Source organism: Oncorhynchus nerka, linkage group LG9a (genome assembly GCF_034236695.1).
Source record: "Oncorhynchus nerka isolate Pitt River linkage group LG9a, Oner_Uvic_2.0, whole genome shotgun sequence".
NCBI classification, from domain to species: Eukaryota; Metazoa; Chordata; class Actinopteri; order Salmoniformes; family Salmonidae; genus Oncorhynchus; species Oncorhynchus nerka.
This window is the reverse complement of record NC_088404.1, coordinates 44,158,249-44,176,573: the sequence shown is the minus strand read 5'-3', so window position 1 is coordinate 44,176,573 and position 18,325 is coordinate 44,158,249. Positions and strand designations below refer to the sequence as shown.

Genomic DNA, 18,325 nt, shown 5'->3' with positions numbered 1-18,325 from the left:
ATTCTTAAAATTGGTTATTGATCATTGCTAGACAGCCATTTTCAAGTCTTGCCATAGCCAGTTTAAGACAAAACTGTAACTAGGCCACTGAGGAACATTGAATGTCTTCTTGGTAAACAACTTCAGTGTAGATTTGGCCTTGTGTTTTAGGTTATTGTCCAGCTGAAAGGTGAATTGATCAGACTGAACCAGGTTTCAAGATGACTGAACCAGGTTTTCCTCTAGGATTTTGTCTGTGCTTAGCTCCATTTCTTTTTTATCCTGAAAAACTAACCAGTCCTTAACGATTACAAGCATACTCATAACATGATGCAGGCACCACTACGCTTGAAGATATTTAGTGGTACTCAGTATGTGTTGTTTTGGATTTGCCCCAAACATAACACTTTGTATTCAGGACAAAAAGTGAATTGATTCACCACAGTTTTTTGCAATATTTCTTTAGTGCCTTGTTGCAAATAGGATGCATGTTTTGTCATATTTATATTTGTACAGGCTTCCTTCTTTTCACTCTGTCAATTAGATTAGTATTGTGGAGTAACTACAATGTTAAATAATGTTCATCCTCAGTTCTCCTATCACAGCCATTAAACTCTAACTGTTTTAAAGTTACCATTGGCCTCATGGTGAAATCCCTGAGTGGTTTCCTTCCTCTCTGGCAACAGAGTTAGGATGGACGCATGTATCTTTGTGGTGACTGGGTGTATTGATACACCATCCACAGTGTAATTAATAAATTCACCATGCTCAAAAGGATATTCCATATTTGTATTCTTACCCATCTACCAATAGGTACACTTCTTTGCGAGGCATTTGAAAACCTCCCTGGTCTTAGTGTTTGAAATTGACTGCTCGACTGAGGGAGCTTACAGATAATTGAGATGAGGTAGCCTTTCAAAAATCATGTTAAACACTATTATTGCACACAGAGTGATCCATGCAACGTATTATGAGACTTGTTAAGCACATTTTCACTCCTGAAACGTATTTAGGCTCGCCATATCAAAGGGATTGAATACTTATTGACGCAAGACTTTTCAGTTTTTTTCATTTTGATTTAATTTGTAAAAACTTCTAAAAACATAATTCCACTTTGACATTATGAGGTAATGTGTGTAGGCCAGTGACACAACATCCCAATGTAATCTATTTTAAATTCAGGCTGTAAGACAAAACGTGGAAAAAGTCAAGGGGTGAGAATACTTTCTGAAGGTGCTGAATATTCTGTCACGTCAGCCAAGGGGAGACACGGGGCTGTTCTGATATAGTGAAGGTCGGTGCGTACCTGCTGCCTAACCTGTATTTCTGAGTTGTACGGTTAAACAAATACAAACAGGGCTGCCACGTCATCCTGTCAGGTCGCATAGATTAAATCACTCCCTGGTCACTGAGCAATGGCCCTCGTCGCTCTGTTCTCTGCTAAGCTGTTTATATTCCAGACAGATATCTGTCAACCCTCATTTGACACTTCAGTTGAATTCTGATTTGCATAAAGAAACAGGGACCGTAGTTGTCTATTTGACACGAGGGCTGCATGGGAAGAATCATTGACATTTTACCATTTACCCCCATCTTTATCACTAGCGCATTTACATTAACAGCCGCCCCTCAGGTAAGGCTAAGCTCTGAATTCACCTCTTCCCGTTTCTTTGTCAAGCGATACTGGCTTGGCCTACAAGCAAGCAGTCTCCAGCTCTAGGTTCTCCTAGTTTGGACCAACTTCCTTATTTGGTCAAGATAACAAAACAATGGCCCAGTAGTTTAGAACTTTTTAATACAATATCAGTGTATAAACAGCAACCGGTGGACTGCATGGCACATATCTGGTCTAACCTTAAATCAAGTGCTTGAAAGGTAGAAACAGGTAAGCCTTGTATGATTAGCCACCTGGGGGCGGCTGTGTTGTGTGTGGGGATGGGTTAAAGTCAGTCACAGCAGCTCGGTGAGCAGCTGGGTCAGGTTGTAAATAAACCATTGAGAGATCCCGTTACACTACTGACTACCTTCAAATGAACCAGCAGATAACATGTGATGGTGAAACCAAGGCTGGGCTGCCTCTTTCATAAAGGAGCCAAGGGGAGAAACTTGTTTTCAAACAGAGACATAGAGATGTACACCCGACACACACAAGAGACACGCAGACAAGGAATGTCCCTACAGAGGACTCAGGACTGGCTCCCAAAGACAAACAAAAATGCTTTTGATTGAAAAGGAACTGGATCATTGGAGTAGCCTAATGAGATTATTTTTGTAACAATCCTGTTGTCATTAACCTGGTAGAGCCTATTACCAAATGAAGGAATGACCCAGAATCGTACACTTCATCCGTTAACCCTAGAAGACGGTCTGGTGTAGATAACAGGCATTCTAAAATGCACTGAAGTGAGGATGTCTCTCAGTCAAGAAGAGAAGACAAAGACAAGTGGAGCATTCATTTGATCTCTGTCGTTAGATTTCTCTCTCCCACCCAGTGGAGTCCCAACCGGACCAGACCGGACCAGACCAGCTCTGGAAGACCCTCCTCCATACAACAGTCCTGAACTGGCAGCAGGAGGCTCTAATAACTCAACATAGGGATATTTCACAACACTGAGTCAGTCACAAGGCAATAAAACTACTATCACCCACAGACAGAAATAGACAGACAAACACACTTAAATCATTTAGCAGATGCTTTACACAGAGTGACTTACAATTTCTGCATTCAACTAAAGACAACCACTACCATGACCAACCTTCATAAAAATGAGCCTCTATCTGAAAGATCTGTCCTAGAAAAAAAAAGGTACAATATTATATTTTTGTGAGAACTTGGCTGACAGTAAGCAGTGTCGTCCCATGCTCATTGGGGAATGCAAGAGATGAATTGACAAATCCATCGATAGAAAACACACAATATCAATTATCGATCTTGCAGACACAGCTCTTCTTTATTAAAATGTATCCCCCCTCACAGAACCTACCGCCCGTCTGCATGTGACCACTGGATGAACCATGTGGATGGAGGGGAGGAGAGTGGGGCTGCTGTATTAAAGACAGGAATACAGTCTGACCACTGGAAGAACCATGTGGATGGAGGGGAGGAGAGTGGGGCTGCTGTATTGAAGACAGGAATACAGTCTGACCACTGGAAGAACCATGTGGATGGAGGGGAGGAGAGTGGGGCTGCTGTATTGGAGGGGAAGACAGGAATACAGTCTGACCACTGGAAGAACCATGTGGATGGAGGGGAGGAGAGTGGGGCTGCTGTATTGAAGACAGGAATACAGTCTGACCACTGGATGAACCATGTGGATGGAGGGGAGGAGAGTGGGGCTGCTTTATTGAAGACAGGAATACAGTCTGACCACTGGATGAACCATGTGGATGGAGGGGAGGAGAGTGGGGCTGCTGTATTGAAGACAGGAATACAGTCTGACCCCTGGAAGAACCATGTGGATGGAGGGGAGGAGAGTGCGGCTGCTGTATTAAAGACAGGAATACAGTCTGACCACTGGATGAACCATGTGGATGGAGGGGAGGAGAGTGGGGCTGCTGTATTGAAGACAGGAATACAGTCTGACCCTGGATGAACCATGTGGATGGAGGGGAGGAGAGTGGGGCTGCTGTATTGAAGACAGGAATACAGTCTGACCACTGGATGAACCATGTGGATGGAGGGGAGGAGAGTGCGGCTGCTGTATTGAAGACAGGAATACAGAGTTATATATTGTATTTATCTCTGAATTATTGCGAGTCTTAAATCCGCCATCTTAGAATGTTTAATAAAAATATATGCAAGTACACCACCAATGTTATGGTATATTGACTCTAGTCTGGTGCTTCATAAAGGGGACTCATTACTCTCTGGCATGCTAAGAAACTCTCATTTTTTATTTTCAAGAAACTCATGTGCCAGCTCGACTTCAGATGTATCCAAATATACTCCTTACTACTACTTCAAACATAGTAATTAGATGTACTCCACCAAAAACACATGATTTCACATGATGGTAAACCACCCAAATCAGACACAATCATATTCTACAAACATTGACTCAAAGCTCTCAATGCCTCACTCAACAATTAATATCATCAGATTGTCTACATTATGCCCTGAGTGGACTCTGAGGGCAACCTCCATCGGCTGACTGATTCATTCAGGCACGCTTACGCTTCACTAGGTCACTGGCTCTTCCAGAAGAATGGCCGTTGCTGGTCTGGTTCACTCCAACGTCCGCCAGTAAAGCCTGCCAGGAGTTAATGCAAATCTTGGTGTCTCGTTCTCCCTCCTGCTCACTCTCTCTCTTTTCATAGTCTCTCCATCTCTCCCTTTGTATGTGCTCCAGCTCTGAATGGAGAACAATCCCGGGCAGTGTTCTGGGCACGCCACACCACAGTCAGCAGTTCTGACTGCGGAACGGTTCAGCCTGAGCCAACCTGGCCAATCGCATCCACCAGGCCATAGCTTCGGCCCCAGCCAGCCCAAATTCAATATGTATTTGGTATTTTATTAGGATCCCCATTAGCTGTTGCAAAAGCAGCAGCTACTCTTCCTGGGGTTCACACAAAACATGAAACATAATACAGAATGACATAATACAGAACATCGTAAGACAAGAACAGCTCAAGGACAGAACTACATACAACTACATACATAAAAAGGCATACATAGCCTACATATCAATGTATACACACAAACTATTTATGTCAAATAGGGGAGAGGCGTTGTGCCGTAAGGTGTTGCTTTATCTGTTTTTTGAAACCAGGTTTGCTGTTTATTTGAGCAATATGAGATGGAAGGAAGTTCCATGCAATAATGGCTCTATATAATACTGTAGGTTTTCTTAAATTTGTTCTGGATTTGGGGACTATGAAAAGACCCCTGGTGGCATATCTGGTGGGATAAGTGTGTGTGTCAGAGCTGTGTGTAAGTTGACTATGCAAACAATTAGGGATTTTCAACACATTGTTTCTTATAAAAAGAAGAAGTGATGCAGTCAGTCTCTCTCCCAAGAGAGACTGGCATGCATAGTATTTATATCAGCCCTCTGATTACAATTAAGAGCAAAACGTGCCGCTCTGTTCTGGGCCAGCTGCAGCTTAACTAGAGTCACACTCCATGGCCCAGGTCACATGGGAGAGGCCATCGACATGGCAAATACTGGGGGCAACAAGGAGAGGGGGAAGAGCTGTGATAACAAGCAGGTCAACAAGAAGGATCCAGGACCAGCAATGGCTACACAGCTGGCCAGGACTACACATATTCACCTAACAGAGGGGATCTGGCCCCTTAGGGCACAGGGTTACCTGGGAAAGGTTAGCAGTCTCAGAAATGATTCGATAAGCAGCGGTGGAAATTTGATGTACCTTACACATTGCAGTCTTGGTACACTGAAGGAGGGTGGCATCTCTCAGTAAGCTGTTTAGTAGCTTGAATCACACATTTTTACCCATGCACTGACCACACACTTCTATAAAGAAATTCTCAGTTGCTACAGTACAACATCAGGTTACAAAATCTCAGTAGTCTCCAGGACAGAGGTCTGAAGAAGTGCAATTCGTTGCACTTCAACGATACCTTAAATTCAAACAATTACTTATACACAACATTAAAATCAGTCTGATTGGGGGACTTCAAGGTGGCCCATAAGCCCCTTCTGGGGGAGAAGAAGAAATGTATTGTTTGTATAATGTTACAAAATGGTAGCTGTACTTACCATGAATAGGTTTTATTGTGTGTAATTTTGTTTTGTATTTTGTGCACATGATTCTTCAAGATATGGGCACTGTGCTTCACGGATGGAAAGGCTATGTTTCCACTGTCAAAATTCATATCATAACCAACAGTGTTACTGCTGAAACTAGCATTTGGTTGGTCTTAAATATTCCTATCAGTGTTGCATGAAACTAGCACTTTGGATCATGTTTTTAAGGACACACCTCAAATATTTCAACTCCGCCTATAAAAAATAAATAATGTTCAAAATTGATTGGATTTGTAAAAAGTCATCAATGTAAGCGAATTTCGTCTTTTTTTCACCCAACTTTTAACTTAAATCCAATGACATGGTGAAATGTTTTGTTGATTTCATGTTGAATTCACATTAGTTGACAACTCAACCAAATCAAAACTATACGTTGAACTGATGTCTGTGCCCAGTGGGATCACTCTCTAGGGCAGGAGTAGGCAACTAGATTCGGCCAAAAGGCAGATTTTTAGTGGAGCAAATGGTAGTTACAATAATTATAATAATTTGTTGTGTTGGGATTTTTATGAATAATGACTAAATTATGTATACATTTAACTTAGAACTATAACTAAACAGAATACTACTATGTTACTGTATGAATCATATTATAATCATAATACTGAATATAATGTGTGTAGTTTTAGTCAAGAATTATAACAAGGACTTTCTGTTCCTTGTTAGAAATGAATGGAGCTATCGTCAGACCGGCTGGAATACTGTGTTCCGTACAGGACATTCGGTCCCCACCCAGGGAGGGGAGAGCCCTTGGGCTTGTAGTAGATCGTTTAACAGGTGGCAGACAATGTGGGAAGGCTTGTGAACTACAGTATATTGCCATTGTATCTTAGAGAAGGAGAGACATTTATGACGAAATGTGAGGTATATAAATCAATGTACATGATATTATGACCAGAGCTCTCGAAAATGAACGCTACTGATTAATTATGAGACTGGTCTCTGTCCATTTTATGCAAATAAGTATCTTACAAATTCTTAGAAACGGACAGTGTTTTTTAATTGAACATATAGAAAATAAATTCCTCTAACAAAAATGTCATACCTTGATTACATTGAGAAACGGTCACAACCCTTTTTTTTATTTGAGGGAATACTTGGGAACAGATTTCCTAAATGAAACAAATGTTTTTCTGAATCTTTCACCAAAAGATGAGATCATAAAAATAAAGCTGTTTCCCCTCTGTGGGGAAACAGCTTATTGGCCATGAAAGCCAAGAGGTGCCGCCACTTCCTGTTCCTGATCACGTGACTCAGACTACATCGTTATCGGCCCTGAATTCCTTTCCTGTCCCATTGCACTTTATGTCTTGTTTGGTTTGCACTGTGCACCTCCTCCTGTAAAGGGCATTTTGTAGAGTGTGGTAGTGTAAGTGATTATGTATGGCCGTAGCTTACCTTTCCCAATCTCCACAAAGCCCACAATAATGATGAGGCCCAAGGCAAGGAGCTTGGCAGCAGCGAAGGCATCCTGGACCCGCGTGGCTGCCTTCACACTGTAACAGTTTATAGCAGTCAACAGCACTGGGCAAAGAGAGAGACAGAGGAAGAGAGAAACAGAGTGTGTGAGTTATTCCTTTCTATTTTTGACTACTGTCTACATCAGTGGTTCCCGAACTCTTTATAGTCCCATACCCCTTCAAACATTCAACCTTCAGCACACTCTCAAATGTTGTTTTTTTGCCATCATTGGAAGCCTGCCACACACACCCATAAGAATGGGTGTGAGTTTGTCACTTCCCACAAGCCGGGTTGTGACACAAAGAGTTCTTACAGGACCAGGGCACAAATAATAATCAATAATTTTGCTCTTTATTTTGTCATCTTACATATAAAACCTTATTTGTTCATTAAAAATTGTGAATAACTCACCACAGGTTAATGAGAAGGGTGTGCTTGAAAGGAGGCACATAACTCTGCAATGTTGGGTTGTATTGGTGAGAGTCTCAGTCTTAAATCATTTTCCACACACAGTCTGTGCCTGTATTTAGTTGCCATGCTACTGAGGGCCGAGAATCCACTCTCACATACAGTGGCGAGAACAAGTATTTGATAACCTGTAAAATCGGCAGTGTTTCCTACTTACAAAGAATGTAGAGGTCTGTAATTTTTATCATAGGTACACTTCAACTGTGAGAGAATCTAAAACAAAAATCTAGAAAATCACATTGTATGATTTTTAAGTAATTAATTTGCATTTTATTGAATGACATAAGTATTTGATACGTCAGAAAAGCCGAACTTAATATTTGGTATAGAAACCTTTGTTTGCAATTTAGAGATTGTACGTTTCCTGTAGTTCTTGACCAGGTTTGCACACACTGCAGCAGGGATTTTGGCCCACTCCTCCATACAGACCTTCTCCAGATCCTTCAGGTTTCGGGACTTTCAGCTCCCTCCAAAGATTTTCACTCAGGTGCTTCGCTATATCACATTTGACATTGTCCGTAAGCTTGACTTCGTTTGCTCACAAAAATAATACAATGATGGAAAGACCTGTGTGTTGTCCTTGTTAATGCAGACAGAAAAGAGCTCCAACTTCTTAATCATAGCCTCAATTTTGTCCCACACATTGAATATAGTTGCGGAGAGTCCCTGTAATCCTAGATTCAGATCATTCAGGCAACCTTGATAACCAGCACACTTCTGTATGTTATAAAAGTGTTACATAGTCTCTGCCCATATCATTGCATAATGCAGAAAATACACGAGAGTTCAGGGGCCTTGCTTTAACAAAGTTAACCATTTTCACTGTTTTGTCCAGAAGGTCAAGCTGTCAGGCATTCCCTTGGCAGCAAGAGCCTCTCCGTGGATGCTGCAGTGTACCCAAGCGTCGTCGGGAGCAACTGCTTGCATGGGTGTTACCACTCCACTATGTTTCCCTGTCATGGCTTTTGCGCCATCAGTACAAATACCAACACATCTTGACCACCAAAGTCCATTTGATGTCACAAAGCTGTCCAGTACTTTAAAAATATATTCTCATGTTGTCCTGGTTTCCAGTGGTTTGCAGAAGAGGATGTCTTCCTTAATTGACCCCCCATAAACGTAACGGACATATACCAGGAGCTGTGCCAGGCCTGCCATGTCTGTTGACTCATCCAGCTGTAACGCATAGAATTCACTGGCATGTATATGAAGCAGTAATTGTTTCAAAACATCTCCTGCCAAGTCACTGATGTGTCGTGAAACAGTGTTGTTTGATGAAGTCATTGTCTGTATAGTTTTTGTTGGCCTTTTCCCCCAGCATTGTCCCAGCCATATCCGCGGCAGCAGGAAGAATTAAGTCCTCCATAGTAGTATGGGTATTGCCTGTCCTAGCCACTTGATCGCTCACCATATAGACGCTTCTAGCCCCTTCTTATTAATGGTATCTGTTGCGTTTATACAGTTGAAGTCGAAAGTTTACCTAGTAAACAGATTCTTGAGGGAATAAAATCAAGCCCCCCACAGCCAGCCAGCCTCCACTCCCTGTCCCCCAGCCTCCCCTCCCGGTCCCACAGCCTCCCTTCCCGGTCCCACAGCCTCCCTTCCCTGTCCCCCAGCCCTCCCTCTCCCTGTCCCCCAGCCCTCCTGTCCCCCAGTCCCCCCTCCTCTCCCTGTCCCCCAGTCCCCCCCTCCCTCTCCCTGTCCCCCAGCCTCCCCTCCCTGTCCCCCAGCCTCCTCTCCCTGTCCCCCAGCCTCCTCTCCCTGTCCCCCAGCCTCCCTCCCTCCCCCAGCCCCCTCCCTGTCCCCCAGCCTCCTCCTCCCTGTCCACCAGCCTCCTCTCCCTGTCCACCAGCCTGTCCACCAGCCTTCTCTCCCTGTCCACCAGCCTTCTCTCCCTGTCCCCCAGCCTCCCCTCCCTGTCCCCCAGCCTCCCCTCCCTGTCCACCAGCCTCCCCTCCCTGTCCCCCAGCCTCCCTCCCTGTCCACCAGCCTCCCCTCCCTGTCCCCCAGCCTTCTCTCCCTGTCCCCCAGCCTTCTCTCCCTGTCCCCCAGCCTTCTCTCCCTGTCCCCCAGCCTCCCCTCCCTGTCCACCAGCCTTCTCTCCCTGTCCACCAGCCTCCCCTCCCTGTCCACCAGCCTCTCCCTCCCTGTCCCCAGCCTTCTCCCTGTCCCCCAGCCTTCTCCCTGTCCCCCAGCCTCCTCCCTGTCCCCCAGCCTTCTCTCCCTGTCCCCCAGCCTCCCTCCCTGTCCACCAGCCTTCTCTCCCTGTCCCCCGGACTCCCCATTAAAAATGATTAACTAACAAACACTTCAAAGCACCATAAGCCGTAAATCAGCCCGGGTAACAGTAGGGAACCCAACAGCCTTTGTGTGGACCCACAGCACAATGAGGGCCTGTGTGGGAGAGTACAGTATAGACTGGGAAGAATGGCACATAAACACGAAAACGCACACTCCCGCTGAGGGTGAGAATGAGAGCGCAGAGCAGTCCTGTTGCCTGTAGGTTCAGGGCAGACAGGCTTCAAGGTCTCAGCCTCCTAAACACACCACATGGACTGAGACTGAGGTTTCCCCACAACCCACTAAAGAAGCCATACAGAGCCAGCCAGGGGGTCACTATAAAACCTCACTACTGGGACCTACAGGATGCACTAAACTAAAAGCACAGTGACCTAATAACTACAAAACACTAAATAAATAGGTCACTGGAACAATAACTCAAAGTCGGTCAGACAAATCCTGTAGCCTAGCACAACAACTCAATAGATCAGCAAATGTGGATAAGAGTGGCTTGGCTATCCAGACTGACCCTGTCAAACCACCAAGACCAGAATAAGCAGACTGGACTAACAACATCATGGCTTCAATTCTATCTCTTTATCTATACTTTCGCCCTGGCCTGGCTGCGGCCTTATCTCAGTTTCTATCATGTGGTCACTGGCGATTACACACTTAGAATAGGGATTAGAGACTAGCGCAAGTACTGAACCGTACAACATTCACACACAGAGTCTGTGAGAGCTTTTTCCACCAGGCAGGAGCAGCCATGAGCCTGGCTTGAATTCAATCTCTACAGTACCACGGCCCTGCAATGATTGCCGCTGCCACTTCTGCTTCCGCTGCCCACACATTTCTCATTGCAAAATGTATTGACAGATGGTACTGTTAGGTCTGGTATTCAGCATCCACTGGGAAATGGTAATGAACACTGATCACACAATGTCCAAAACCCTCAGTGGGTTGGACGCAGAAAGAGAATCATGTCAGAGTTTGAATAGAATGTTATATATATGGGGGATACAATCTTCCCAGATCTGCAGATTTTGCTGCGAGGAGGCAGAGTCATTAGATCATTTATTTTGGTCACAAGTCCAGGAATGGCTGAAGAATTGCAACATTTACCTAGAGCTAACACTGCAGATACTGTAGCAATACTGGGTGATTTAAAAAGTCAGTCAATCGATCAATAGTATAATAATTATTTTAGCAAAAATGTTTCTTTAATTTACCATCTGTAGAAACTATGAGAATAGGACATTCCGTAACTTTTGTGAAGCATCACAGCACAGTTGACAAATATATGGCAAATAGAAATCCAAAATGGATGGTGTTAAGAGATAGATGGGAGGAGCTGAATGGAGCTGAAGGGTGGGACTAATAACAAGATAACCAACGTAAAACATACAGGGTTTGTAAAATGTATATAGGTTCAGAACTTTTGTGAAATAGCACAGTTACAAATAGAAATCAGATGGACATCAGAAATAGAGGAAGGCCAGGACTAAAAACAAACTAAATATAACTATTGTAAAATAGACTGTGTCTGTAAAATGTGTATAAACTGGAAGTAGAAGCCTAAGTGTTATTGTTTATTAGTTTACCCCATTTTGGGGAGGGGTGGTAGGGTTTACAGGGAATAATAAAGGCAAATATATTGGAAGAAATGTGCAGATGCAAAGTTTGGAAACAGAATTACGGTCAAATCTTCCTCAGTTTTTTATGCGACCACGTTCTTCAAAAACTTTGGTAGATATCGACTCCGAATTGAGGATTCAAAGATGTCTGCAGAAGAAATGGGGTGTCCGCCATATAATGACACCTTGAGTTTGAAACAATCTCTTTTGGTTATTGAACTACAGTAGGTGGATTTACATCCGTTAAGGTAACAGAATTCTGGTAACAGAAATACATCATGGGTCCCTGATCTGTACTGGGTAATTCCACCAATTAGCTGCCTTTTGAGTAGTGTAACTTGTTTGGGGGAAGATTATTATTTATTTTTTAAATGTAAAATTACATTATGTCATAATTATCATCATTATGTTCAACTTAATAAAAAACACTTTCTCCCATCTCAAGGGGTTGAATAAATAACAAATCCTATAGTAACTGCCTATTTAGTGCCAAATAAAGTAACAGGGTTGATAGCATGGCTATCTATGGGTAACAGGGATGACATGTTACACTCAGTTTTCCACCACAAAACACCAGAAAATGGCCAAAAAGAGTAGAACCAGCTCACCTGTTTTTACACTATGATTTGACTATTAGCTGGTCAATGTAAAAAAAAAAGTTTAAAAAAAAAAGGGAATAGTTTCACCATATTAAAACGACAGTTCAGTTCACGTAACAGGGTTGACCTTAAAATGAGGGACAATCGGTTGTTCGTTTTTAACCTTAACATTCATTAAATAATATTCAGAAATTCAGAAATTACTTTGCCAAAGCAACAAAATACCTAGGGTTTACAATGATGGTGAATACTTCAATATAATATCATTGAAAAGCTTCAAGCTGGTACGTTAATGCTAAAAGATATACATCAAGAAACATGACGCTTATGTGTATACAGTACATTGCATTCAATTGGGGGAAGATTAGTGTCAATATATTGACGCCAAGAGATACGCATCAAAGACATGATGTCAAAGTGAATACATTTCATTCAATAGGGGGAAAATTAGTGCAACAAAATTGATTCATAGAGATAGCCATCATAGACAGACGCATAAGTGCCAAAGAAATCCAAAACAGTTTCACATTGTGGAGATTGCTGGTCATCTCAAACAGACTTTTCAAATCCAAATTTGCCCCATTCATTTTTTGTTGTAAAAATATAATTTAGCTAAAACCCCATCTACTTTTGTGACTATGTACCATTTGGTTTTGAAGTAGGCTGTCATAAGAAGCTTCAACATTTCAACAACATGTCGTAGGCTATTATACAAGGACTTTCCAGATGATTTGCAGCCACTGTGTTAAAAAAACAAATAGCTTTTTCTCTAATCTATTGATGATCAGATACTTCAGTCGTAACTGGCTCTGTTGCGCTCACATTTTACAGGTGATAGCAGTGGTAAAGTTGTCTACAAACTTAGATTTGTCTTTTTTAACAATAGCATACATCAAAACGTCTCCAGTGCTGCTGCATTGGCTCATTCATTGTCTTGCTATCAATTACACAGGCTGTGTGACCTATTTCTTCGATGACTCATATAGAATATCTGTGCATTAGTGGTGGGGTAGGCTAAATAAATACAACAGAATAGGCCAAATGAAAATAAGATTGATAAAGGAAATGAAAAAAGCTGCATGCCCAGACCTCGTGGCTGAGCACGTGCTGAATAATCCCATACGTGAAATGTGTTTCTAGCCTCAACCGTTCTACCGATGTCACTCAAAAGGACCTTAACTTTAGGTCAGGCTTCAAGTGAGGCCTACCTTTTTGCCATGTAGTGGGGGAGGGGTGAAAATAAAAACGAATAAATATGATTTTTTTACCCTATTTTCAGCCCAATTTTGTGATATCCAATTGGTATTTACAGTCTTGTCTCATCGCTGCAACTCTAATACGGACTCGAGAGAGGCGAAGGTTGAGAGCCATGCGTCCTCCGAAACGCAACCCAAACAAGCCGCACTGCTTCTAGACACAATGCCCACTTAACCCGGAATCCAGCCGCACTAATGTGTCGGAGGAAACACCGTACACCTGGCGACCGTGTCAGGAGTCAGTAATGGGACATGGACATCCCTGCCGGCCAAACTCTCCCCTAACTCGGACAACGCTGGGCCAATTGTGCGCCACCCCATGGGTCTCCCGAGCGTGGCTGGCTGCGACAGTGCCTGGACTCGAACCCAGAATCTTTAGTGGCCTTAAACTCGGCCTCATGAATGGCACAGTGGTCTAACATTTATGTACACTACCATTCAATAGTTTGGGGTCACTTAGAAATGTCCTTGATTTTGAAAGAAAAGCACATTTTTTGGCCATTAAAATTACATCAAATTTATCAGAAATACAGTGTAGACATTGTTAATGTTGTAAATGATGCAGATTTTTATGGAATATCTACATAGGCGTACAGAGGCCCATTATCAGCAACCATCACTCCTGTGTTCCAATGGCACGTTGTGTTAGCTAATCCAAGTTTATCATTTTGAAAGGCTAATTGATCATTAGAAAACCCTTGTGCAATTATGTTAGCACAGCTGAAAACTGTTGTTCTGGTTAAAGAAGCAATAAAACTGGCCTTCTTTTGACTAGTTGAGTATCTGGAGCATCAGCATTTGTGGGTTTGATTACAGGCTCAAAATGGCCAGAAACAAAGACCTTTCTTCTGAAACTCATCAGTCTGTTCTTGTTCTGAGAAATTAAGGCTATTCCATGCGAGGAATTGCCAAGAAACTGAAGATCTCATACAACTTGGTGTACTACTCCCTTCACAGAACAGCGCAAACTGGCTCTAACCAGAATTGAAAGAGGAGTGGGAGGCCCCGGTGCACAACTGAGCAAGAGGACAAGTACATTAGAGTGTCTTGTTTGAAAAACAGATGCCTCACAAGTCCTCAACTGGCAGCTTCATTAAATAGTAACTGCAAAACACCAGTCTCAACGTCAACAGTGAAGAGGCGACTCTGGGAGGCGGGCATTCTAGGCATCTTCTGAATACCACCCCTACCTATCTTCTGTATACCACCCCTAACTTGTCACAACACAACTGATTGTCTCAAACGCATTAAGAAGGAAAGAAATTTCACAAATGAACTTTTAACAAAGCACACCTGTTAATTGAAATGCATTCTAGGTGACTACACTATGCCAAGAGTGTGCAAAGCTGTCATCAAGGCAAAGGGTAGCTACTTTGAAGAATTTGTTTAACAATTTCCTGGTTACTACATGATTCCATGTGTTATTTCATAGTGTTGATGTCTTCACTATTATCCTACAATGTAGAAAATAGTAAAAAATAAAAGAGAAACCCTGGAATGAGTAGGTGTCCAAACTTTTGACTGGCACTATATACACATACAATATGACCAAAAGTATATGGACACTTCCTTGTTAAACATTAATATGGAGTCGGTCTCCCTTTTGCTGCAGTAACAGCCTCCACTCTTTTGGTAAGGCCTTCCACTAGATGTTGGAACATTGCTGTGGGGACTTGCTTCCATTCAGCCACAAGAGCATTAGTAAGGTTGGGCACGGATGTTGGGTAAGGGCCTTCCCCAAACTGTTGCTATAAAGTTGGAAGAACAGAATTGTCTAGAATGTCATTGTATGCTGTAGCTTTAAGATTTCCCTTCACTGGAACTATGGGGCCTAGCCCGAACCATGAAAAACAGCCCCAGACCATTATTCCTTCTCCACCAAACTTTACAGTTAGCACTATGGTGTATATTTATACTCTGGAATCCGACACTGCTCATCCTAATATTTCTATATTTCTTAATTCCATTCTTTTACTTTTTAGATTTGTGTGTATTGTTGTGTGTTGTTAGAGATTACTGCACTGCCGGAGCTAGGAACACAAGCATTTCGCTAAACCCGCAATAACATCTGCTAAATGTGTATGCGACCAATAAAATGTGATTTCCTTTGACGCCCTGGAACAAAGCTACTGCCTCAAGCATTGTACACAACCAACAAACATCTACAGGTTGCATACCATCTAAGATTAACGCTTATGTGCTTTGAGGTTCGCAGACCAGGCGCAGTCAGCACTCATAATCACTGCTGGATGCTTCTCAGCTAGCTAGCCATTGTAGCCAATTTATCAAGGTGACAGCTAAAGCACAAGCAACTGAGATTTCTTGGTTGTAGTGCTAGGTAGCTAACTCTCCCAAGTTTGACCACTGCAATTGTGTATTGCATCATTCATTTCGTATGATATGTTACGTCCTTTTTTTCGGGTGCAATTCGTATGCTATGTTACGAATTCAATTCATACAATATGTTATGAACTTGTTGTGCTTAAGATCCCAGACTGCATCTTTAACTAGAGAGAGAAAGAAGAGAGACAAAAAGAGAGAAAGAGGGAGGGGTTGTCCAGACTGCTCCACACTCTCGCTTTGACCACAAGACACAGAAATAAAACAGTTATGAGCTGAACATAACAGTATGCCAGTGGAAGGGAGGACAGTAGAAGGTGACCCGGTGGTTTGTGACGACTGTGATTTGTCATTGTAACCAATTCAATTGCAGTAATTCCATTGGTGATTTTTCTGTAATTATGTTACCAATTTGGTAACAACAATGGTATAAGTAAAAACACTATAACTAATTGATAGGTCTACCCTTTACTTGTTACTTCTGCGAACTTTCATTATCGGAGAGAAATTAGAATGTGGGTTTTTGTTAATGGCATTAAAAGGCACAAGGCAATGTTTCTTAAACTTACAGAAGGCAAGTAATTTCAAGTGTTGATATGAGATGGCAGGGGTCTTTATTTCAACACGATTGTTGACAAATACTTTTTCTGGTAGTCTAGATGTTTTCTAAGACCCCTTTTCCATCTGTTTGACCAGAAATCAAAGCCATTACCTATTCATAATTTTTATGATGGAAAATTGTTGAAAAATTTATCTATGGCTTAATTTCCCAAAAATATAGACTTAGCTTTCATTTGACACCCTGTTTATCATACTGCTAAGAACTTCAAATGTTGGTGCTCATGGGTCCTTTTACATGGAAATGACCTGTGTATTGCACGTGCAATAGTGTAATGCAATGTGCATGAGACAAAAGGCTGAATTAATTGAATTTGCAATCTATTGTAGATTTTTTAAATTTTATTATTCTTATTATTGTCATCATTAATAATGAATTATCTTATCTAAAAGATAGATACAATTTCCATTTGAGTTTGATGAGACATTATGGCGCGTGGGTGACGCTGGCTCTATAGGCCTACTAACCAAAGATGATGAAATAACGCTGTAGTTTTACAACAGTAGCCTAGTACACCCAGTGTTTCCGTTTGGGTGAGTCTCGTGCGGCTGCCAATAGAACAGTGCATAATACTACGATATCCTTATGTGGCGCAATCACACTGGACACAAACGTCATTTCAACGTCAATTCCGCGTTAGTTCAACGTCATTTAATTTAATTTAAACAAACGTGTATTCAACCTGTGTCTGCCCAGTGGGATGCAACGTGTAGGCTACAACAGTTCCAACTTCTAATCGTGCTTAGTGTGGTAATAGTGAATTGCATCGGCTTGGATACTTACAGATGCAAAGACAGGCTATCAGCTTCGCCCCATTCTCGGGCACTGGGCAGTCAGGGAAAATGGGCTTGAGGAGGTAGGTAGCGAAGACGTACGCGACAATGTACTGCGATGATGGCCGGATGATGAGCAACTCGATCCACAATTTCAGGAAAGCCGGCAGGGAACCATACACTTCAAGGATGTAAGCATAGTCTCCACCTGATTTGGAAATAGTGGTGCCCAGCTCAGCATAGCACAGGGCACCTATGGTTGAGAACACTCCACACACTGCCCAAACAATAAGGGACAGTCCGACTGACCCGGCTTCCTTTACCACTCCAGTCGGGGTCACAAATATACCCGAGCCGATAATGGTACCTACAATGATAGCTACGCCATTCACCAGGGTAATGGTTCTCTCTAGGACAACCTTATCTTCGCCGGGTACAGATACCTTGTCCGGGCTTCCCGGTGCGCCTCCCGTTCGGCTCGAGTTTCCATTCTCCCCTCCCGCCGGAGAGAGCATCTTCTCCGTAACCTCCTTGTCTTCCACATCCCGGTCAACTGACGAATTCGAATTTCTTTTCTTTAAACTAGACATTGTTCGATCCTGTGGGGACACAGCTTTTAGCTTGTTGTCTGTGTCTCTCCTTGCGTTGTTTTTTCTATTCAATGTCTATGATTCTGTCTGAGTCGCTCCTGTAGCAAATACACGATGCTGCCGTGGCTTACACGGAAAAACGTGCTTGCTCTGTGCTGTGTCAACGCAAATCTGTGTATAAAGGACTCGAGTAGAATGCATCAAGGGGAGAATCTTAAGTGCCCTGTTGCGTCCTCTCTCCTTACCTCCCTCCCATTGGAAAAGGTCAGAGGGGCGGGACCTCTGGCTTTCTCATTCAAATTGTTTTTGAGGACGCGACGACGAAACATTTGAAATTGTCATATGGGCCAGTCTCCTTCTTTTTTTTGCCTGTCATGACAGCGTCACAAATCCACCCCAAATGATGCTGCTGAGTTGCTAAATGTGAGACCGAAGCTTTTACGCCCTCTAGTGATGTTTTCGCAGAGACAAACCGTTTAAGGGACCAAACTGCCAGACAAGCTGAAATGCTTTTGTTGGCATTCTCTGCTAGACAGTTAAAGAGTGAAAACTGAGATC

General features: G+C 42.7%; 1 protein-coding gene across 1 annotated transcript in view; it reads right to left on the bottom strand.

Annotated features, from left to right (window-relative positions):
- The window catches only part of slc7a5 (solute carrier family 7 member 5), a 28,201-nt gene extending 10,084 nt beyond the window's left edge, over positions 1 to 18,117 (bottom strand). The window contains exons 1-2 of the mRNA XM_029668295.2: positions 17,188 to 18,117; positions 7,146 to 7,271 (exon numbers count right to left, since the gene is read on the bottom strand). Of these exons, the coding sequence (XP_029524155.1) occupies positions 7,146 to 7,271; positions 17,188 to 17,767 (706 nt within the window). The 5' untranslated portion in view covers positions 17,768 to 18,117. The remainder of the gene's footprint in view (positions 1 to 7,145; positions 7,272 to 17,187) is intronic.
- Between the last annotated feature and the right edge of the window lie 208 nt (positions 18,118 to 18,325).